Here is a 24638-nt window from a genome sequence, read left to right on the forward strand (position 1 = left end):
ACCACAAAATAATATTTATAGAGCTGTTATCTTCCTAATAAACTCTTAAAGACCTAGTAATATGTTAAATCCATAGCAGTCAATATTAATCGTCATCTTAATTCAGTCTCATCTGAAAGTTGTAAATTCTTGGTTATCTGCACGAACCCTGGCTAACAAGTTGAACCAGCAATACAAAATTGGGTTTAATTATTTATTTACTAAATACCTAACTAATCACACAGAATTACACATAGACATAATTAATCAACTTGATTACAAATTACGTCATAAAGGAAATCGTCCCTAGCGGGCGGAACAGATGTGATAGCTGGTTACACAAAAGAAAAGGGGCTGGGTTTGAGTGAAAGAGCGGGAAGACTGAGGAACAAAGGGCGAAGCTGTGCTATCGTAAATACAGTATCTTATGCATTCTAAATTACCGCCCATTCGGAAAAGGAAAATGCAATAAATATTTACTCTGAGCTGCGCTTCGGTAGGTTGGTGGTAGATGGAAGGCCGTGTTGCCAAACCGAGTCCTTTGAAGAATGTCTCTGGTTGTCAATTGGATACGTTGTAGTAACGTCGTTGGGTGATAGACGGGTTACTCAGTCTGTTCCTTCCTAACCCTCGTTTGCAGCGGCTGTTGCTAACTCAACGGCTAGGAGGTATTACTTCTGTAGTGAATAAGAGTTCAAAGTTCATACCATTCGCAACCAAAGCTCACGCTGATGTTGGCTTCGTTCTGTAGTTATTATCTGAACCATTCTGACATCGGACCGTCGTCAACACGTCCTCGGAAAAGGAGGTTATATTGTCGTCAAGGGCTTATATAGGAAGGGAGAGGAGGGCGTGTTTGAAAAGTTTTATAGCCCATGTCCCTTCACAGGGGCGGGCCACTGATTGAGCAAAGCCCTATCTTATGAAAACCCAAATCTCTAGAAGCTTCTCTTTTAGAAGCTAAAATCGGATTTCATCCCATCACAAATAAGTTTTGTTGAACGTTACTCAAAGTAACACGGTTCTACTCAAAACGCTGCAGAGCAAAGACAATCAGTTAATGAACACAATGACAAAGGTGGATGACAAATCAGCAGAACTCATTGAAGTCGCTGACCAAATGAATGATGAGAGAACTCAGGTGATGAATATGGAAATATTGATTTCTAAGCAAGTGGAGGAAATCTCATCACTGAATCTCTCGCTCCGTACTTAATACCTCTATCTGCAAACCATGACAGATAAGTTTGAGACCAAAAGGAGCAAGTGTTACACTCATGTGTCCAAAATCAGTACTCTAAGCGCTCAAGTGGACTCTGCAATGCAGCAGAATACCACCTTTAGGTACCATCTGGAGGAAGTCCAGAATGGTCACGCTCTACAGCGTGACTACCAATCCAAGCACCCGGAACCCTGTACTCACAAGAGTAAAGACGATAGGTTTCAGACCTTGTCTCCCTCATGTGTCCCTCAGTCTTCTCCTCTTGACCATTCGGCACTGAGTAATATTGCGCCTCTTGGCCAACAACAACAAGGCTTGGCTTCTCCTCTTGGCCTTTCGGCCCCAATCTCTCCACAGGATGAAGCCAACCCTCTCCGCCCGCTTGGCGCGGAATACCTTGACAAAGGTACTTGGGCCCTGCCGCCCACGTTGGCTTGCCTATCTTACAACTCAGAGAGCTTGCAAGCACAGCCTTTGAGGCATCAAAAGTTCACAACGCTAAGAGCCCTGACCACTCGGTTTTGAAGTTTCACTCCAGTCAGAGTGTGCATTATCAGGTATTGGAGCGTTGAGAGATGACACACAACAACAGTTTCTACCACGAAACCATGATTCCAATAACCTCCGCAGTCGAAATAACTGTAAAGTACGTCTCCATCAACATGACTACCGCTACAATCGACCTGTTCACTACGTTCCTGCACCCAACCCCCAAAAAGTGTCAGAGCACAAGGGTAACAAAGGGGTGAAGGATGATCAAAACGTAGACCAATGTTCTCCAGAAGTCCCACTACGGGAAGAACTAAAGCGAGAACAATTTGAGAAAAGGGTGAAAGACAAGTCACAAGGACTAGAAGGGGAATTACCGGACACCAGGTCCGCAGGAATTAACACCCATAGCAAGCTTTTAAAGTTCTTATTTCTCCCGCTCTCATTCAAGACCCTTCCAGGGCCCGCTTGATAAAGAAACAAGCCCACTGGGCTTTGTCTATAGACTATAGACTATAGACTCTATAGACTGATACATATAGACCACAGGCTTTGTCTATAGACTCTGATACAAAGGTTGCGAAGAAAAAGGTCAAACGCTTCGTTAAAGCCACGCCCACTCAACATCGGAAAAGTCCATCTGCTTCCACCTTGAACAGAAATGGCACATTACGAAGTTGCGAACGACCACTCCACTTTGTGGGAAACATGTCCACTAACCATGAATCTAAACGCCCATACCTGGAAACAGTCCTGGAGAACTGCTTAACTTGTCATGGGCTAATTGATTCGGGTGCGACAATATCACTCATCTCTCAAATATTGTTTGATGATCTTAAAAGGGCTTTGAAGCCAACTTAAACATTGGTTAAAAGTGGAACGATGCGACGCTACACTTCGAGGGGTTACTCAGACTACCTTGCCTCTCACATTGAGAGTCATGCTGAAACTACACTTCAAGGACGTATCGCTCGTTCACCCTGTGTATGTTACCAGCCTCGAAACTGTAACCCTGCTACTTGGAGCAGACTTGATGGATCGGTTACTCCCATTGCTGGATTGGAAAACCAACCAGGTATGGTCACAGTCTACAGTGCCTCCTCCACTGACCACACTGCCTTCCCCTAACGCTAGCTGCAACGCAGTCATTAACGAGGGGTATCTGTCGAAAGCACCCCTTGGGAAAAATATGTTTAAAAACCTCTTGGGGCAGAATCCAATGAGATATTACAATATCTCTACACATTCCATCAGCCAACCTGCTTGACCATTATTTTCATGATATCTACTAATAACTGGTCTGAGTCTGTATCCTCCATGGTACCAACTACAGTACTAATAACTGGTCTGAGACTGTATCCTCTATATGGTACCAACTACAGTACTAATAACTGGTCTGAGACTGTATCCTCCATGGTACCAACTACAGTACTAATAACTGGTCTGAGACTGTATCCTCCATGGTACCAACTACAGTACTAATAACTGGTCTGAGACTGTATCCTCCATGGTACCAACTACAGTACTAATAACTGGTCTGAGACTGTATCCTCCATGGTACCAAATACAGTACTAATAACTGGTCTGAGACTGGATCCTCCATGGTACCAACTACAGTACTAATAACTGGTCTGAGACTGTATCCTCCATGGTACCAACTACAGTACTAATAACTGGTCTGAGACTGTATCCTCTATATGGTACCAACTACAGTACTAATAACTGGTCTGAGACTGTATCCTCCATGGTACCAACTACAGTACTAATAACTGGTCTGAGACTGTATCCTCTATATGGTACCAACTACAGTACCAGTAACTGGTCTGAGACTGTATCCTCTGTATGGTACCTACTACAGTACGAATAACTGGTCTGAGACTGTATCCTCTATATGGTACCAACTACAGTACTAATAACTGGTCTGAGACTGTATCCTCCATGGTACCAACTACAGTACTAATAACTGGTCTGAGACTGTATCCTCCATGGTACCAATTACAGTACTAATAACTGGTCTGAGACTGTATCCTCCATGGTACCAACTACAGTACTAATAACTGGTTTGAGACTGTATCCTCTATATGGTACCAACTACAGTACTAATAATTGGTCTGAGACTGTATCCTCTATATGGTACCAACTACAGTACTAATAACTGGTCTGAGACTGTATCCTCTATATGGTACCAACTACAGTACTAATAACTGGTCTGAGACTGGATCCTCCATGGTACCAACTACAGTACTAATAACTGGTCTGAGACAGTATCCTCCATGGTACCAACTACAGTACTAATAACTGGTCTGAGACTGTATCCTCTATATGGTACCAACTACAGTACTAATAACTGGTCTGAGACTGTATCCTCCATGGTACCAACTACAGTACTAATAACTGGTCTGAGACTGTATCCTCCATGGTACCAACTACAGTACTAATAACTGGTCTGAGACTGTATCCTCCATGGTACCAATTACAGTACTAATAACTGGTCTGAGACTGTATCCTCTGTATGGTACCAACTACAGTACTAATAACTGGTCTGAGACTGGATCCTCCATGGTACCAACTACAGTACTAATAACTGGTCTGAGACTGGATCCTCCATGGTACCAACTACAGTACTAATAACTGGTCTGAGACTGTATCCTCCATGGTACCTACTACAGTACTAATAACTGGTCTGAGACTGTATCCTCTATATGGTATCAACTACAGTACTAATAACTGGTCTGAGACTGTATCCTCTGTATGGTACCTACTACAGTACTAATAACTGGTCTGAGACTGTATCCTCTATATGGTACCAACTACAGTACTAATAACTGGTCTGAGACTGTATCCTCCATGGTACCAACTACAGTACTAATAACTGGTCTGAGACTATCCTCCATGGTACCAATTACAGTACTAATAACTGGTCTGAGACTGTATCCTCCATGGTACCAACTACAGTACTAATAACTGGTTTGAGACTGTATCCTCTATATGGTACCAACTACAGTACTAATAACTGGTCTGAGACTATCCTCCATGGTACCAACTACAGTACTAATAACTGGTCTGAGACTGTATCCTCTGTATGGTACCAACTACAGTACGAGAAAGAGTCTAAATGTTCTCCTAATATGTACCATACTGTATGAACCATTCTCTGCCTGTCATGAGTCAAACGGTTCTCCTAATATGTACCATACTGTCAAATCATTATTACTCCCATCTACAGTATTTGCCATTCATTAATACAGTACAGTTAGAGTACATTTCATAGTGTCTGTGTATACAGGTGTAGTAGGGGACATGTTTAATATAGAGACATTTCATAGTGTCTATGTATACAGGTGTAGTAGGGGACATGTTTAATATAGAGACTGTACCTTTCATAGTGTCTATGTATACAGGTGTAGTAGGGGACATGTTTAATATAGAGACCTTTCATAGTGTCTATGTATACAGGTGTAGTAGGGGACATGTTTAATATAGAGACCTTTCATAGTGTCGTCTGGTGCAGGTTGCAGCGCTGGTGCTTCCTGGGTTTCCTCCTAACTCGTCATAAACATGTTTCCACTGTCGGCGCGATGTGATCTGACGACACAGAGGGGCAATGACAGGGTTAGAAAACAGTTGGACCCTAACATATTAGCATCGCTAGCATATTAGCATATTAGCATAGCTAGCATAGCTAGCGATATCTGACATTTTTGTGAGTACATTCAGAACATTCAATGTCATCAGACAACTAAGACTTAAACTGAATTATGAATAAATGACAATATGACGGATGAAAGTCCACGTTGTTCATTAAACAGATGAATCCCCTTAAAACCCAGAGGGAACAGTAACCTATTGAAGAGCAGAAACACACTGCTTCCTCCAGTCTATTGGAAGCCCTGAGCACAGCGCTGAGAATACATCCATCCATTTGGCCTTGGGGCGTATTCTACTCCGTGTGGAATCACATTCACATCACATCACAGTAATGTCAGTGGGGAGGTCATTGGACTCTGATCACTATGACTACCGACCAATGTAGTGCACTACATTAGAACAGGGCCCATGAGGCTCTGGTCAACAGTAGTGTTCTATATAGGGAATAGGGCTCTGGTCAACAGTAGTGTTCTATATAGGGAATAGGGCTCTGGTCAACAGTAGTGTTCTATATAGGGAATAGGGCTCTGGTCAACAGTAGTGTTCTATATAGGGAATAGGGCTCTGGTCAACAGTAGTGTTCTATATAGGGAATAGGGCTATGGTCAACAGTAGTGTTCTATATAGGGAATAGGGCCCTGGTCAACAGTAGTGTTCTATATAGGGAATAGGGCTCTGGTCAACAGTAGTGTTCTATATAGGGAATAGGGCTCTGGTCAACAGTAGTGTTCTATATAGGGAATAGGGCTCTGGTCAACAGTAGTGTTCTATATAGGGAATAGGGCTCTGGTCAACAGTAGTGTTCTATATAGGGAATAGGGCTCTGGTCAACAGTAGTGTTCTATATAGGGAATAGGGCTCTGGTCAACAGTAGTGTTCTATATAGGGTACAGTGATATTCTGTTGCTCTGAGCTCCAACAGTGCAGGCAAAAAGAGAAGCTAATTAAACAATAATACAAATAATATATATATATATACACACAGTACCAGTCAAATTATTGGACACACCTTCTCATTCAAGGATTTGTCTTTATTTTTACTATTTTCAACATTGTAGAATAATAGTGAAGACGTCAAAACTATGAAATAACACATATGGAATCAAGTAGTAACCAAAAAAAGTGTTCAACAAATCAAAATATATTTTAAGACTGCACTTGAAGAAACCTTAAAAGTTCTTGGTATTTTCCGTATTGACTAAATGCATGATGTCATTTCTCTTAGTTTATTTGAGATGTTCTTGACATTTTCTTTATTTAACTAGGCAAGTCAGTTAAGAACAAATTCTTATTTACAATGACGGCCTACCAAAAGGCCTCTTGCGGGGGTCTGGGATTAAAATGAATAAATAAATACAATATAAATAGGACAAAACACACATCACAACAAGACTGGCAACACAACACTACATAGAGACCTAAAGACAACAACCTAGCAAGGCAGCGACACATGACAAAACAGCATGGTAGCAGCACAACATAACACCAACATGGTAGCAACACAACATAACAACAACATGGTAGCAACACAACATGGTAGCAGCACAAAACATGGTACAAACATTATTGGGCACAGACAACAGCACAAAGGGCACGAAGGTAGAGACAACAATACATCACACAAAGCAGCCACAACTGTCAGTAAGAGTGTCTATGATTGAGTCTTGAATGAAGAGATTGAGATAAAACTGTCCAGTTTGAGTGTTTGTTGCAGCTCGTCACTAGTTGCAGCGAACTGAAAAGAGGAGTGACCCAGGGATGTGTGTGCTTTGGGGACCTTTAACAGAATGTGACTGGCAGAACGGGTGTTGCATGTGGAGGATGAGGGCTGCAGTAGATATCTCAGATAGGGGGAGGTAGGCCTAAGAGTGTTTTCTAAATAAGCATCAACCAGTGGGTCTTGCGACGGGTATACAGAGATAACCAGTTTACAGAGGAGTATAGAGAGCAGTGATGTGTCCTATAAGGAGCATTGGTGGCAATTCTGATGGCCAAATGGTAAAGAACATCTAGCTCGAGAGCACCTCTACCTACCGATCTATAAATTACGTCTCCGTAATCTAGCATGGGTAGGATGGTCATCTGAATCAGGGTTAGTTTGGCAGCTGGGCTGAAAGAGGAACGATTACGATAGAGGAAACCAAGTCTAGATTTATCTTTAGCCTGCAGCTTTGATATGTGCTGAGAGAAGGACAGTGCGCCATCCAGCCATACTCCCAAGTACTTGTATGAGGTGACTACCTCAAGATCTAAACCCTCAGAGGTAGTAATAACACCTGTAGGGAGAGGGGCATTCTTCCTACCAAACCACATTACCTTTGTTTTTGAGGTGTTCAGAACAAGGTTAAGGGCAGAGAAAGCTTGTTGGACACTAAGAAAGCTTTGTTGTAGAGAATTTAACACAAAATCCAGGGAGGGTCCAGCTGAGTACAAGACTGTATCATCTGCATATACATGGATGAGAGAGCTTCCTACTGCCTGAGCTATGTTGTTGATGTAAATTGAGAAGAGAGTGGGGCCTAGGATCGAGCCTTGGGGTACACCCCTGGTGACGGGCAGTGGCTGAGACAGCAGATTTTATGACTTTATACACTGCACTCTTTGAGAGAGGTAGTTAGCAAACCAGGCCAAAGACCCCTCAGAGACAACAATACTCCGTAGCCTTGCCCACAAGAATGGAATGGTCTCACGTATCAAAAGCTTTGGCCAAGTCAATAAAAATAGTAGCACAACATTGATTAAAATCAAGGGCAATGGTGAAATCATTGAGGACCTTTAAGGTTGCAGTGACGCATCCATAACCTGAGTGGAAACCAGATTGCAAACCCCAGAGAATACTATAGACATCAAGAAAGCCAGTCAGTTGATTGTTGATTAAGTTTCTCCAACACTTTTGATAAACAGGGCAAAATAGAATTAGGCTTATAACAGTTAGGATCGGCTTGATCTCCCCCTTAAAATAAAGGACGAACTGTGGCTGCCTTCCAAGCAATGGGAACCTCCCCAGAAAGGAGAGACAGGTTAAAAAGGTCAGAGATAGGCGTGGCGATGATAGTGTCAGAGGAAACGCTGAGGGACAAACGTAAAGCTATAGAAACCCTTTATTTCACCATGATTTAGACGGAGAAATCACTTACCAGCTCATATCCTCCAAGGGTCTCTGCTGCTTGAAACATGTTCCAAAGGTTTACTGTTAGAGGGACAATAATAGTGAGATCAATAAGACAATAACACCAAGACAAACCCAGTTGTAATGTTCTGTCTATTCAACGATCATTAAGACAATAACACCAAGACAAACCCAGTTGTAATGTTCTGTCTATACAACGATCAATAAGACAATAACACCAAGACAAACCCAGTTGTAATGTTCTGTCTATACAACGATCAATAAGACAATAACACCAAGACAAACCCAGTTGTAATGTTCTGTCTATACAACGATCAATAAGACAGTAACACCAAGACAAACCCAGTTGTAATGTTCTGTCTATACAACGATCAATAAGACAATAACACCAAGACAAACCCAGTTGTAATGTTCTGTCTATACAACGATCAATAAGACAATAACACCAAGACAAACCCAGTTGTAATGTTCTGTCTATACAACGATCAATAAGACAATAACACCAAGACAAACCCAGTTGTAATGTTCTGTCTATACAACGATCAATAAGACAGTAACACCAAGACAAACCCAGTTGTAATGTTCTGTCTATACAACGATCAATAAGACAATAACACCAAGACAAACCCAGTTGTAATGTTCTGTCTATACAACGATCAATAAGACAATAACACCAAGACAAACCCAGTTGTAATGTTCTGTCTATACAACGATCAATAAGACAATAACACCAAGACAAACCCAGTTGTAATGTTCTGTCTATACAACGATCAATAAGACAATAACACCAAGACAAACCCAGTTGTAATGTTCTGTCTATTCAACGATCATTAAGACAATAACACCAAGACAAACCCAGTTGTAATGTTCTGTCTATACAACGATCAATAAGACAATAACACCAAGACAAATCCAGTTGTAATGTTCTGTCTATACAACGATCAATAAGACAATAACACCAAGACAAACCCAGTTGTAATGTTCTGTCTATACAACGATCAATAAGACAATAACACCAAGACAAACCCAGTTGTAATGTTCTGTCTATACAACGATCAATAAGACAATAACACCAAGACAAACCCAGTTGTAATGTTCTGTCTATTCAACGATCATTAAGACAATAACACCAAGACAAACCCAGTTGTAATGTTCTGTCTATACAACGATCAATAAGACAATAACACCAAGACAAACCCAGTTGTAATGTTCTGTCTATACAACGATCAATAAGACAATAACACCAAGACAAACCCAGTTGTAATGTTCTGTCTATACAACGATCAATAAGACAATAACACCAAAACAAACCCAGTTGTAATGTTCTGTCTATACAACGATCAATAAGACAATAACACCAAGACAAACCCAGTTGTAATGTTCTGTCAATACAACGATCAATGAGACAATAACACCAAGACAAACCCAGTTGTAATGTTCTGTCTATACAACGATCAATAAGACAATAACACCAAAACAAACCCAGTTGTAATGTTCTGTCTATACAACGATCAATAAGACAATAACACCAAGACAAACCCAGTTGTAATGTTCTGTCAATACAACGATCAATGAGACAATAACACCAAGACAAACCCAGTTGTAATGTTGTGTCTATACAACGATCAATAAGACAATAACACCAAAACAAACCCAGTTGTAATGTTCTGTCTATACAACGATCAATAAGACAATAACACCAAGACAAACCCAGTTGTAATGTTCTGTCTATTCAACGATCAATAAGACAATAACACCAAGACAAACCCAGTTGTAATGTTCTGTCTATACAACGATCAATAAGACAATAACACCAAGACAAACCCAGTTGTAATGTTCTGTCAATACAACGATCAATAAGACAATAACACCAAGACAAACCCAGTTGTAATGTTCTGTCTATACAACGATCAATAAGACAATAACACCAAGACAAACCCAGTTGTAATGTTCTGTCTATACAACGATCAATAAGACAATAACACCAAGACAAACCCAGTTGTAATGTTCTGTCTATACAACGATCAATAAGACAATAACACCAAGACAAACCCAGTTGTAATGTTCTGTCTATACAACGATCAATGAGACAATAACACCAAGACAAACCCAGTTGTAATGTTCTGTCTATACAACGATCAATAAGACAATAACCCCAAGACAAACCCAGTTGTAATGTTCTGTCAATACAACGATCAATAAGACAATAACACCAAGACAAACCCCGTTGTAATGTTCTGTCTATACAACGATCAATAAGACAATAACACCAAGACAAACCCAGTTGTAATGTTCTGTCTATACAATGATCAATAAGACAATAACACCAAGACAAACCCAGTTGTAATGTTCTGTCTATACAACGATCAATAAGACAATAACACCAAGACAAACCCAGTTGTAATGTTCTGTCAATACAACGATCAATAAGACAATAACACCAAGACAAACCCAGTTGTAATGTTCTGTCTATACAACGATCAATAAGACAATAACACCAAGACAAACCCAGTTGTAATGTTCTGTCTATACAACGATCAATAAGACAATAACGCCAAGACAAACCCAGTTGTAATGTTCTGTCTATACAACGATCAATAACACCAAGACAAACCCAGTTGTAATGTTCTGTCTATATAACGATCAATAAGACAATAACACCAAGACAAACCCAGTTGTAATGTTCTGTCTATACAACGATCAATAAGACAATAACACCAAGACAAACCCAGTTGTAATGTACTGTCTATACAACGATCAATAACACCAAGACAAACCCAGTTGTAATGTTCTGTCTATATAACGATCAATAAGACAATAACACCAAGACAAACCCAGTTGTAATGTTCTGTCTATACAACGATCAATAAGACAATAACACCAAGACAAACCCAGTTGTAATGTTCTGTCTATACAACGATCAATACGACAATAACACCAAGACAAACCCAGTTGTAATGTTCTGTCTATACAATGATCAATAAGACAATAACACCAAGACAAACCCAGTTGTAATGTTATGTCTATACAACGATCAATAAGACAGTAACACCAAGACAAACCCAGTTGTAATGTTATGTCTATACAACGATCAATAACACCAAGACAAACCCAGTTGTAATGTTCTGTCTATATAACGATCAATAAGACAATAACACCAAGACAAACCCAGTTGTAATGTTCTGTCTATACAACGATCAATAAGACAATAACACCAAGACAAACCCAGTTGTAATGTTCTGTCTATACAACGATCAATAAGACAATAACACCAAGACAAACCCAGTTGTAATGTTCTGTCTATACAATACAGTCAATCAGTCAGTCAGTCAGTCAGACCTACAACATTCAAAAGGGATTTAAGGTTTTTGAAATATCAACACTTCTTACATGAAAAAGAAAACCTGTTTTTAATACAATATTAATAACATATTAATTACAATGTACAGGACAATTCCATACTGTAGTGTCTGTCAATTACATTCTCTAAAAGGAATATTACTGATGGACTCCAGAGGATCAATCTGGCTTTCATCAGGATTCCATGCATTTGTCATGATGGCCTTCTCTCTCCCTTATTCTACCCCTATATCCTTCTCTCCTCCTCTCTCTCAAACCTCCTCTCCTCCTCTCCCCTATTGTATCCCCATATCCTCCTCTCCTCCTCTCTCTTATTCTACCCCCATATCCTCCTCTCCTCCTCTCTCTTATTCTACCCCCATATCCTCCTGTTCTGCTCTGTTCTGCTCTGCTCTGCTCAGCTGTGTTCTGCTCTGTTCTGCTCAGCTGTGTTCTGCTCTGTTCTGCTCAGCTGTGTTCTGCTCTGTTCTGCTCAGCTGTGTTCTGCTCTGTTCTGCTCTGTTCCGCTCTGCTGTGTTCTGTTCTGCTGTGCTGCCACATGTTAGCATCGTTGTTCCTGGACTCAATGCAGGGCTGATACCATGTTGACACAGCAGCACCTGACCCTGGTGGCCTGACAGACAGACTGACAGCATCTAGTGAGAAAACAGAGGTGTTGGCTCCAGAAAGATAGAGGCAATAAAATAAGGAGGCTTCTACTTACTCTGTTTGAAGCCCAGGTAGGGGATCCTCTCTATGGGCGTCCTCCTCTCCTTCATGTATTTATACAGAGCTACTAGGAAGGCCTGTTCATCAGGAGGACACTTCTCACCTCCTCCCCCTGTTCTTCCTTTAGGGGAGACCCTCTTACAGCAGCTGCTGCCTCTACTGATTCCTTTAGGCCACCTGGACAGCACTGCCTTGGACTCAGGCTTCACCTGAAGACACAGAGGACAGAGAAGGACATGAGAACAGAGATGGACATGAGGGCAGAGATGGACACGAGGGCAGAGATGGACACGAGGGCAGAGATGGACACGAGGGCAGAGAAGGACACGAGGGCAGAGATGGACACGAGGGCAGAGATGGACACGAGGGCAGAGATGGACACGAGAGCAGAGATGGACATGAGGGCAGAGATGGACACGAGGGCAGAGATGGACATGAGGCCAGAGATGGACATGAGGACAGAGATGGACATGAGGGCAGAGATGGACATGAGGACAGAGATGGACATGAGGTCAGAGATGGGCATGAGGTCAGAGATGGGCATGAGGTCAGAGATGGACATGAGGTCAGAGATGGACATGAGGTCAGAGATGGACATGAGGTCAGAGATGGACATGAGGTCAGAGATGGACATGAGGGCAGAGATGGACATGAGGGCAGAGATGAACATGAGGGCAGAGATGGACATGAGGGCAGAGATGGACATGAGGACATAGGTGGACATGAGGACATAGGTGGACATGAGGGCATAGGTGGACATGAGGGTATAGGTGGACATGAGGGTATAGGTGGACATGAGGGTATAGGTGGACATGAGGGTATAGGTGGACATGAGGGCATAGGTGGACATGAGGGCATAGATGGACATGAGGGCATAGATGGACATGAGGGCAGAGATGGACATGAGGGCAGAGAAGGACATGAGGGCAGAGAAGGACATGAGGGCAGAGATGGACATGAGGGCAGAGATGGACATGAGGGCATAGATGGACATGAGGGCATAGATGGACATGAGGGCATAGATGGGCATAGGTGGACATGAGGGCAGAGATGGACATGAGGGCAGAGATGGACATGAGGGCAGAGAAGGACATGAGGGCAGAGAAGGACATGAGGGCAGAGAAGGACATGAGGGCAGAGAAGGACATGAGGGCAGAGAAGGACATGAGGGCAGAGATGGACATGAGGGCAGAGAAGGACATGAGGGCAGAGAAGGACATGAGGGCAGAGATGGACATGAGGGCAGAGAAGGACATGAGGGCAGAGAAGGACATGAGGGCAGAGAAGGACATGAGGGCAGAGAAGGACATGAGGGCAGAGAAGGACATGAGGGCAGAGAAGGACATGAGGGCAGAGATGGGGGCAGAGAAGGACATGAGGGCAGAGAAGGACATGAGGGCAGAGATGGGGGCAGAGATGGGGGCAGAGATGGACATTAGAGCAACGGACATCTGTCCCGACCTCACTAACGCTCTGAATGGAAGACAGTCCCCTCAGCAATGTTCCAACATCTAGTGGAAAGAGTGGAGGCTGTTATAGCAACAAAAAAATGGAAACCTGCAAATTTAGTTAACCTCTAGTGACTCCCCATCCCGCATGAGGGAGCGTAATCATCGCCTGACACTAATTAGCATAACGCAACGGACATAAATATTCCTAAAAAATATTCCTATTCATGAAAATCAGAAATATAATATATTGAGACACAGCTTAGCATTTTGTTAATCACCCTGTCATCTCAGATTTTCAAAATATGCTTTACAGCCAAAGCTAGACAATCATTTGTATAAGTTTATCGATAGCCTAGCATAGCATTTTGTCCAGCTAGCAGCAGGTAACTTGGTCACGGAAATCAGAAAAGCAATCAAATTAAATCGTTTACCTTTGATGAGCTTTGGATGTTTTCACTCACGAGACTGCCAGTTAGATAGCAAATGTTCCTTTTTTTCCCAAAATATTATTTTTGTAGGCGAAATAGCTCCGTTTGTTCTTCACGTTTGGCTGAGAAATCGCCCGGAAATTGCAGTCACGAAAACAGCAAAAAATATTCCAAATTAGCTCCATAATATCGACAAAAACATGCCAAACGTTGTTTATAATCCATCCTCAAGGTGTTTTTCTAATATCTATTCAATAATATATCCATCGGGACAATTAGTTTTTCAGTAGGACCGATTGGAGTAATGGCTACCTCTGTATTTTACGCGAAAATCTCTCTGGGAGCATCAGGTGACCACTTGCGCAATGTAGCCGCTTACGGGTATTCTTCAACATAAATGCGTAAAATTACATCACAATGCTGTAGACACCTTCGGGAATACGGAGAAAGAGTAATCTGGTTGATAGCCCATTCACTGCTCAATAGGGACGCATAGGAACGCAGCGCTTTCAAAACATGAGGCACCTCCGGATTGGATTTTTCTCAGGCTTTCGCCTGCAACATCAGTTCTGTTATACTCACAGACAATATTTGTACAGTTTTGGAAACTTTAGAGTGTTTTCTATCCAAAGCTGTCAATTATATGCATATTCTAGCATCTTGTCCTGACAAAATATCCCGTTTACTACGTGAACGTTTTTTTTCCAAAAATGAAAATACTGCCCCCTAGTCACAACAGGTTTTTAACACAGTGTCCAAAGAAGGGCCAGATGTATACAGAATGGTGTCGTCTGCGTAGAGGTGGATCAGAGAATCACCAGCAGCAAGAGCGACATCATTGATGTATACAGAGAAAAGAGTCGGCCCGAGAATTGAACCCTGTGGCACCGGACAACAGGTCCTCCGATTTGACATACTGAACTCTATCTGAGAAGTACTTGGTAAACCAGGCGAGGCAGTCATTTGAGAAACCAAATATCTGAGCGCAAACAGTACAAGTATCTACGGCAACTTTGGGTCTGGGCCAAGAGGAGAGAGATAGTCTGGATATCAGCCTCTGTGGAGTAGAGAGGGAGAGAGAGGCCCACGGAAAAGAATAATGCTTTTGCTAACTAATACTATACCTGGAGCCCCAATAGAGGCTAAAGCTATTCCTAACTCTAATGCTATTGCTTACACTATCGTTAAAATATCGCTTTTGATAAAGCTATCACTAGCGCTAATGCTTTCGCTAATGCAATCGCTAATGCTAGCGCTAATGCAATCGCTAATGCTATCGCTAATGCTATCGCTAATGCTATCGCTGTTGTTATTGCCATGGTTTACGCTATTACTATCATTATCGGTATTCTGCCCTACCAAGCAAAAAGGCAGTAACTGCTCATTTGGTCGAAAATGAGTTAATATATATTTTTTGCTACATTAAATACATGCTTAATCATGTGGACAAGTATCCTGCCTCTATTATATTGCGTTTTGGAAAAATGGAGGTCATGTTAGCAGTAACTGCATAGAGCTACTGTGCAACCAAGGTAAATAAAAGCCATTTTTCTCAGTTCCACGCTATGAGCAATTACCTTTTTGCTTGGGAGCTGAATGGGAGTGAAGGACAATATGTGAAACTCCCCTGGTACACTGTTTATGAGCAGGGGTGAAGGAGGTGAAGTGAAGCCCAGCCAGCTGATAGTTTACTTCATTTTATGAGCTGAATGGGACAAAATGTGAAGCTCCTCCAGTACACTGTTTTGTTTGTTTCATATAAGCAGGATAGTGTGAGCAGGCTGAATGTGAAACTGTATGTGTGAGCAGGCTGAATGTGAAACTGTATCTGTGAGCAGGCTGAATGTGGAACTGTATCTGTGAGCAGGCTGAATGTGAAACTGTATCTGTGAGCAGGCTGAATGTGGAACTGTATCTGTGAGCTGGCTGAATGTGAAACTGTACCTGTGAGCAGGCTGAATGTGAAACTGTATGTGTGAGCAGGCTGAATGTGAAACTGTATCTGTGAGCAGGCTGAATGTGGAACTGTATCTGTGAGCCGGCTGAATGTGAAACTGTATCTGTGAGCCGGCTGAATGTGGAACTGTATCTGTGAGCCGGCTGAATGTGGAATTGTATGTGTGAGCAGGCTGAATGTGAAACTGTATGTGTGAGCAGGCTGAATGTGAAACTGTACCTGTGAGCAGGCTGAATGTGAAACTGTACCTGTGAGCAGGCTGAATGTGGAAATGTATCTGTGAGCAGGCTGAATGTGGAACTGTATCTGTGAGCCGGCTGAATGTGGAACTGTATGTGTGAGCAGGCTGAATGTGAAACTGTATCTGTGAGCAGGCTGAATGTGGAACTGTATGTGTGAGCAGGCTGAATGTGAAACTGTATCTGTGAGCAGGCTGAATGTGAAACTGTATCTGTGAGCCGGCTGAATGTGAAACTGTATCTGTGAGCCGGCTGAATGTGGAACTGTATCTGTGAGCAGGCTGAATGTGGAACTGTATGTGTGAGCAGGCTGAATGTGAAACTGTATGTGTGAGCAGGCTGAATGTGAAACTGTATCTGTGAGCCGGCTGAATGTGGAACTGTATCTGTGAGCAGGCTGAATGTGAAACTGTATCTGTGAGCAGGCTGAATGTCAAGGTGTGTGTCGGTGTGAACGTATGATTCTAAACCTATGTAGTTCAGTCCTAGAGTTAGTGTATACCAATGGTCTGTATTATGTCATGTTCTATGTTTTGTGTGGAACCCAGGAAGAGTAGCTTCTGCGTTAGTAGTCTTGGGGATCTTAATCAATTACTAAATAGTAATGAATGCTATACCTGTGGGCGAGACCAGTGCTAATGCTATTGCTATCAGATGCTGTACCTGGGGGCCCCAGAGGAGAGACCAGTGCTAATGCTATTGCTATCAGATGCTGTACCTTGGCAGGGGCCCAGAGGAGAGACCAGTGTGAATGCTATTGCTATCAGATGCTGTACCTGGGGGCCCAGAGGAGAGACCAGTGCTAATGCTATTGCTATCAGATGCTGTACCTTGGCAGGGGCCCAGAGGAGAGACCAGTGCTAATGCTATTGCTATCAGATGCTGTACCTGGGGGCCCAGAGGAGAGACCAGTGCTAATGCTATTGCTATCAGATGCTGTACCTGGGGGCCCAGAGGAGAGACCAGTGCTAATGCTATTGCTATCAGATGCTGTACCTTGGCAGGGGCCCAGAGGAGAGACCAGTGCTAATGCTATTGCTATCAGATGCTGTACCTGGGGGCCCAGAGGAGAGACCAGTGCTAATGCTATTGCTATCAGATGCTGTACCTTGGCAGGGGCCCAGAGGAGAGACCAGTGCGAATGCTATTGCTATCAGATGCTGTACCTGGGGGCCCAGAGGAGAGACCAGTGCTAATGCTATTGCTATCAGATGCTGTACCTTGGCAGGGGCCCAGAGGAGAGACCAGTGCTAATGCTATTGCTATCAGATGCTGTACCTGGGGGCCCAGAGGAGAGACCAGTGCTAATGCTATTGCTATCAGATGCTGTACCTGGGGGCCCAGAGGAGAGACCAGTGCTAATGCTATTGCTATCAGATGCTGTACCTTGGCAGGGGCCCAGAGGAGAGACCAGTGCTAATGCTATTGCTATCAGATGCTGTACCTGGGGGCCCAGAGGAGAGACCAGTGCTAATGCTATTGCTATCAGATGCTGTACCTGGGGGCCCAGAGGAGAGACCAGTGCTAATGCTATTGCTATCAGATGCTGTACCTTGGCAGGGGCCCAGAGGAGAGACCAGTGCTAATGCTATTGCTATCAGATGTTGTACCTTGGCAGGGGCCTTGCCCTCTGTGTTGCACGTCTCCTTGCCTGCTGGTGTATTCTGGGAGTCGCAGCGTTGCGAGAAGGACAGCTTCTTTTTCCGAGGCCGGCCCTTCAGGTTGGGAGCTAGAGGAGAGACAGAGAGAAACACTGTTGTCAACAGAGTGGAGTCACAGTGGAGTCAGATACACAGAGACACTGTGGAGTCAGAGACAATATGGAGTCAGAGACACAGAGACACTGTGGGGTCAGAGACACAGAGACACAGAGACACAGTGGAGTCAGAGACACAGATACACTGTGCAGTCAGAGACACAGAGACACTGTGCAGTCAGAGACACAGAGACACTGTGGAGTCAGAGACACAGAGACACAGAGACACTGTGGACACAGAGACACAGAGACACTGTGGAGTAAGAGACACAGAGACACAGAGACACTGTGGAGTCAGAGACACAGAGACACAGAGACACTGTGGAGTCAGTGACACAGAGACACTGTGGAGTCAGAGACAATATGGAGTCAGAGACACAGAGACACAGAGGAGTCAGAGATGCAGAGACACAGAGGCACAGAGGAGTCAGAGACACAGAGGAGTTAGAGACACAGAGACACACTGAGGAGACAGGGGGACATAAACACACTGAGGAGACAGAAACACACTGAGGAGACAGAAACACACTGAGACAGGGGGATCAACTGTTCCTTCTCTAAATAATGCTGTGTGCTGTTAACTTCTCTAGGGTTCTTAAACTAAACCCCATCTGATCAACTGTTCCTTCTCTAAATAATGCTGTGTGCTGTTAACTTCTCTAGGGTTCTTAAACTAAACCCTATCTGATCAACTGTTCCTTCTCTAAATAATGCTGTGTGCTGTTAACTTCTCTAGGGCTCCTAAACTAAACCCCCATCTGATCAACTGTTCCTTCTCTAAATAATGCTGTGTGCTGTTAACTTCTCTAGGGTTCTTAAACTAAACCCTATCTGATCAACTGTTCCTTCTCTAAATAATGCTGTGTGCTGTTAACTTCTCTAGGGTTCCTAAACTAAACCCCCATCTGATCAACTGTTCCTTCTCTTTATCTCAGATATCAGTTCTGAGTCCGACTTGTGAAAAGGGAGAATATTATCAGGCGTCTTTGTGATCCATGAACATTGATAGTTTTACAATAAAAACAGGTTGTCTGAACAATGAGGCGAAGTCAGAGAGAGAGAGTGACTTCCGAATGGTAACCCATATATATAGTGCACAATGTTTAACCTGTATAGTGACTCAGTGTCCCTAGCAGGGTGTCACGCCATTAGGGACTCAGTGTCCCTAGCAGGGGGTTCCATTAGGGACTCAGTGTCCCTAGCAGGGGGTTCAATAAGGGACTCAGTGTCCCTAGCAGGGTGTCACGCCATTAGGGACTCAGTGTCCCTAGCAGGGGGTTCCATTAGGGACTCAGTGTCCCTAGCAGGGGGTTCCATTAGGGACTGAGTGTCCCTAGCAGGGGGTTCCATTAGGGACTCAGTGTCCCTAGCAGGGGGTTCCATTAGGGACTCAGTGTCCCTAGCAGGGGGTTCCATTAGGGACTCAGTGTCCCTAGCAGGGGGTTCCATTAGGGACTCAGTGTCCCTAGCAGGGGGTTCCATTAGGGACTCAGTGTCCCTTGCAGGGTGTTTCATTGAACTTTGGCTGTCTACCTGGGAGTCTCTTGAGTGAAAACATCCGAAGTTCATTAAAGGTAAACGATTTAATTTGATTGCTTTTCTGATTTCCGTGACAAGTTTGCCTGCTGCTAGCAAGGCATAATGCTATGCTAGGCTATGATAAATTTACACAAATGCTTGTCTAGCGTTGGCTGTAAAGCATATTTTGAAAATCTGAGATGACAGGGTGATTAACAAAAGGCTAAGCTGTGTTCCAATATATTTCACTTGTGATTTTCATGAATATGAATATTTTCTAGGAAGATTTATGTCCGTTATGCTAATTAGTGTCAGATGATGATAACGGTCCCGTTCACAGGCTGGGCGTCACTACAGGTTAAAGATGTTGAACACCACACTGCATTTTGGTCCTCCTCTCCTTCAGAGGAAGAAAACCGTTACAGATTTACAAGAAGTTTATCTTTAAAATGTTTGAGGAATTTTAATTATGGGATTTCTGTTGTTTTGAATTTGGCGCCCTGCAATTTCACTGGCTGTTGGCGAGGTGGGATGCTACCGCCCCACATATCCCAGAGAAGCTAAGCTAAGGACCCTGGGACTAGGACGTCAGACACCTGATGTGGACAGGACAACAACCTCTCACACAACATGAGCAAGACAAAGGAGATGATCATGGACTACAGGAAAAGGAGGGCCAAACACCCCCCCATTCACATTGACAGGGCCTAGAGTTTCAAGTTCACCAACAAACTATCATGGTCCAAACACACAAAGAAAGTCATGAAGAGGGCACAACAAAGATTTGGGTCCTCTGATCCTCAAAACGTTCTACAGCTGCACCATCGAGAGCTGCACCACTGGTTGCATCACTGCATGGAAAGGAAATTCGTCGGCATCTGACCATAAGGTGCTACAGAGGGTAGTGCGTACAGCCCAGTACATCACCGCGGCCAAGCTTCTTGCCATCCAGGACCTATATACTAGGCGGTGTCAGAGAGGAAGGCCCAAAAAATTGTCAAACACTCCGGTCACCCAAGTCACAGACTGTTCTCTCTGCTACCATATGGCAAGTTGTACCTGAGTGCCAAGTCTAGGTCCAAAAGGCTGCTTAACAGCTTCTACCCCAAGCCATTAGACTGATGAACATCTTCTACCCCCAAGCCATCAGACTGCTGAACATCTTCTACCCCCAAGCCATCAGACTGCTGAACAGCTTCTACCCCCAAGCCATTAGACTGCTGAACAGCTTCTACCCCCAAGCCAATAGACTGATAAACAGCTTATACCCCCAAGCCATTAGACTGCTGAACAGCTTCTACCCCCGAACACTGAATGGGTACCGGTACCCCCTGTTTATAGCCTCGTTATTGTTATTTTCTTTACTTTAGCTTACTTTGTAAAAACTTCTTAACTCTATTTTCTTAAAACTGTATTCTTGGTTAAGGGCTGGTTAGTCTGCATTTCACGGTAAGGTTGTTGTATTCAGCACAAGTGACAAATAACATTTGATTTGATTTATCAACAATAAATCAGATAATCCCTACCATTGTGTTGCTGAGTTGTCGTACTGCTGCTACATTGTCCCAGGGGTGTTGTCAGTCATAATGTACTGTAATTAACCTAATGTGTGTACCTCTAGCTCTCCTGGATGCTTCTGTCAATCCTACTGTCATGTATTGTCATGTTGTGTGTTTCTGTCCTTTCCTTTCACCCTGTCTCCCTCTGCTGGTCGTATTAGGTTACCTTTTCTCCCCCGCTTTCCCCCAGCTGTTCCTTGTCTCCTCTTGACTACCTCGTCACCCCTTCTCCCACCTGTTCCCCTTTTCCCTCTGATTAGTCCCCTATATCTCTCTCTGTTTTTGTTCCTGTCCTTGTCGGATTCTTGTTTGTTGTGTTTCATGCCTGAACCAGACTATCGTCATGTTTGCTGTAACCTTGTCCTGTCCTGTCGGAATCTGCCGGTCTATCTGAGCCTACCTATGTTTGGTTATTAAAGAAGCTCTGTTTAAGTTAATTCGCTTTTGGGTCCTCATTCACTCACCGTAACAGAAGAATCCGACCAAGAATGGACCCAGCGACTTCGGATCCTCTCCACTCAGCCGTCGAGATCCAGGGAGCGATGCTAGGCAGACACGAGCAGGAATTGTCTGCTGCTCGACATGCCGTTGAGACCCTGGCCACCCAAGTCTCCAACCTCACAGAACAGGTTCACCATCTCCGCCTCGATCCACCGGCCACTTCCAGGGCTTTCGAATCTCCGGAGCCCAGAATCAATAACCCGCCGTGTTACTCTGGGGAGCCCACTGAATGCCGCTCGTTCCTCACCCAGTGTGATATTGTGTTTTCTCTCCAGCCCAACACTTACTCCAGGAGCACTGCTCGTGTCGCCTACGTCATATCTCTCCTTATTGGACGGGCTCGTGAGTGGGGCACGGCAATCTGGGAGGCAAGGGCTGAGTGTACTAACCAGTATCAGGACTTTAAGGAGGAGATGATACGGGTTTTTGATCGATCTGTTTTTGGGGAGGAGGCTTCCAGGGCCCTGTCTTCCCTATGTCAAGGCAATCGATCCATAACAGACTACTCTATTGAGTTTCGCACTCTTGCTGCCTCCAGTGGCTGGAACGAGCCGGCTTTGCTCGCTCGTCTTCTGGAGGGTCTCCGCGCAGAGGTAAAGGATGAGATTCTCTCCCGGGAGGTTCCTTCCAGCGTGGATTCCTTGATTGAACTCGCTATTCGCATTGAGCGACGGGTTGATCTTCGTCACCGAGCTCGTGGAAAGGAGCTCGCGTTCTCCGTTGCCCCCCTCTCCGCATCACTACCATCTTCCTCTGCCGGCTCGGGAGCTGAGCCTATGCAGCTGGGAGGTATCCGCATCTTGACTAAGGAGAGGGAACGGAGAATCACCAACCGCCTCTGTCTCTATTGCGGTTCTGCTGGTCATTTTGTCACTTCATGTCCAGTAAAAGCCAGAGCTCATCAGTAAGCGGAGGGCTACTGGTGAGCGCTACTACTCCTGTCTCTCCTTCAAGATCCTGCACTACCTTGTCGGTCCATCTACGCTGGACCGGTTCGTCAGCTTCCTGCAGTGCCTTAATAGACTCTGGGGCGGAGGGCTGTTTTATGGACGAGACCTGGGCTCGGGAACATGACATTCCTCTCAGACAGTTAAGGGAGTCCACGGCCTTGTTCGCCCTGGATGGTAGTCCTCTCCCCAGGATTCAGCGTGAGACGCTACCTTTAACCCTCACTGTTTCTGGTAATCATAGCGAAACCATTTCTTTTTTGATTTTTCGTTCACCTTTTACACCTGTTGTTTTGGGCCATCCCTGGCTAGTTTGTCATAATCCTTCCATTAATTGGTCTAGTAATTCTATCCTCTCCTGGAACGTCTCTTGTCATGTGAAATGTTTAATGTCTGCTATCCCTCCTGTTTCCTCTGTCTCTTCTTCACAGGAGGAGCCTGGTGATTTGACAGGGGTGCCGGAGGAATATCACGATCTGCGCACGGTGTTCAGTCGGTCCAGGGCCACCTCTCTTCCTCCACACCGGTCGTATGATTGTAGTATTGATCTCCTTCCGGGAACCACTCCCCCCCGGGGTAGACTATACTCTCTGTCGGCTCCCGAACGTAAGGCTCTCGAGGATTATTTGTCTGTAGCTCTTGACGCCGGTACCATAGTCCCCTCCTCCTCTCCCGCCGGAGCGGGGTTTTTTTTTGTCAAGAAGAAGGACGGGTCTCTGCGCCCCTGCATAGATTATCGAGGGCTGAATGACATAACAGTTAAGAATCGTTATCCGCTTCCTCTTATGTCCTCAGCCTTCGAGATCCTGCAGGGAGCCAGGTTTTTCACTAAGTTGGACCTTCGTAACGCTTACCATCTCGTGCGCATCAGGGAGGGGGACGAGTGGAAGACGGCGTTTAACACTCCGTTAGGGCACTTTGAATACCGGGTTCTTCCTTTCGGCCTCGCTAACGCTCCAGCTGTCTTTCAGGCATTAGTCAATGATGTCCTGAGAGACATGCTGAACATCTTTGTTTTCGTTTACCTTGACGATATCCTGATTTTTTCACCGTCACTCCAGATTCATGTTCAGCACGTTCGACGTGTCCTCCAGCGCCTTTTAGAGAATTGTCTTTTTGTGAAGGCTGAGAAGTGCACTTTTCATGCCTCCTCCGTCACATTTCTCGGTTCTGTTATTTCCGCTGAAGGCATTAAGATGGATCCCGCTAAGGTCCAGGCTGTCATTGATTGGCCCGTCCCTAAGTCACGCGTCGAGCTGCAGCGCTTTCTCGGCTTCGCGAACTTCTATCGTCGTTTCATCCGTAATTTCGGTCAGGTGGCAGCTCCTCTCACAGCCCTTACTTCTGTCAAGACGTGCTTTAAGTGGTCCGTTTCCGCCCAGGGAGCTTTTGATCTCCTCAAGAATCGTTTTACATCCGCTCCTATCCTTGTTACACCTGACGTCTCTAGACAGTTCGTGGTCGAGGTTGACGCGTCAGAGGTGGGCGTGGGAGCCATTCTTTCTCAGCGCTCCCTCTCTGACGACAAGGTCCACCCTTGCGCGTATTTTTCTCATCGCCTGTCGCCGTCGGAACGTAATTATGATGTGGGAAACCGCGAACTGCTCGCCATCCGGTTAGCCCTAGGCGAATGGCGACAGTGGTTGGAGGGGGCGACCGTTCCTTTTGTCGTTTGGACTGACCATAGGAACCTTGAGTACATCCGTTCTGCCAAACGACTTAATGCGCGTCAGGCGCGTTGGGCGC

At 44.4% G+C, this 24638-nt stretch overlaps 1 protein-coding gene across 1 annotated transcript in view; it reads right to left on the reverse strand.

Moving 5' to 3' along the window:
• Positions 1–24638, reverse strand: part of arid5b (AT-rich interaction domain 5B) — a 112629-nt gene that overhangs the window by 17914 nt on the left and 70077 nt on the right. The window contains 6 exon segments of the mRNA XM_036960207.2: positions 5178–5275; positions 8476–8528; positions 12532–12622; positions 12625–12654; positions 12656–12745; positions 18222–18340. Coding sequence (XP_036816102.2) covers positions 5178–5275; positions 8476–8528; positions 12532–12622; positions 12625–12654; positions 12656–12745; positions 18222–18340 — 481 coding nt within the window.

Source organism: Oncorhynchus mykiss, chromosome 23 (assembly GCF_057628025.1).
Source record: "Oncorhynchus mykiss isolate SJ-2025 chromosome 23, ASM5762802v1, whole genome shotgun sequence".
In the NCBI taxonomy this organism is placed as follows: Eukaryota; Metazoa; Chordata; class Actinopteri; order Salmoniformes; family Salmonidae; genus Oncorhynchus; species Oncorhynchus mykiss.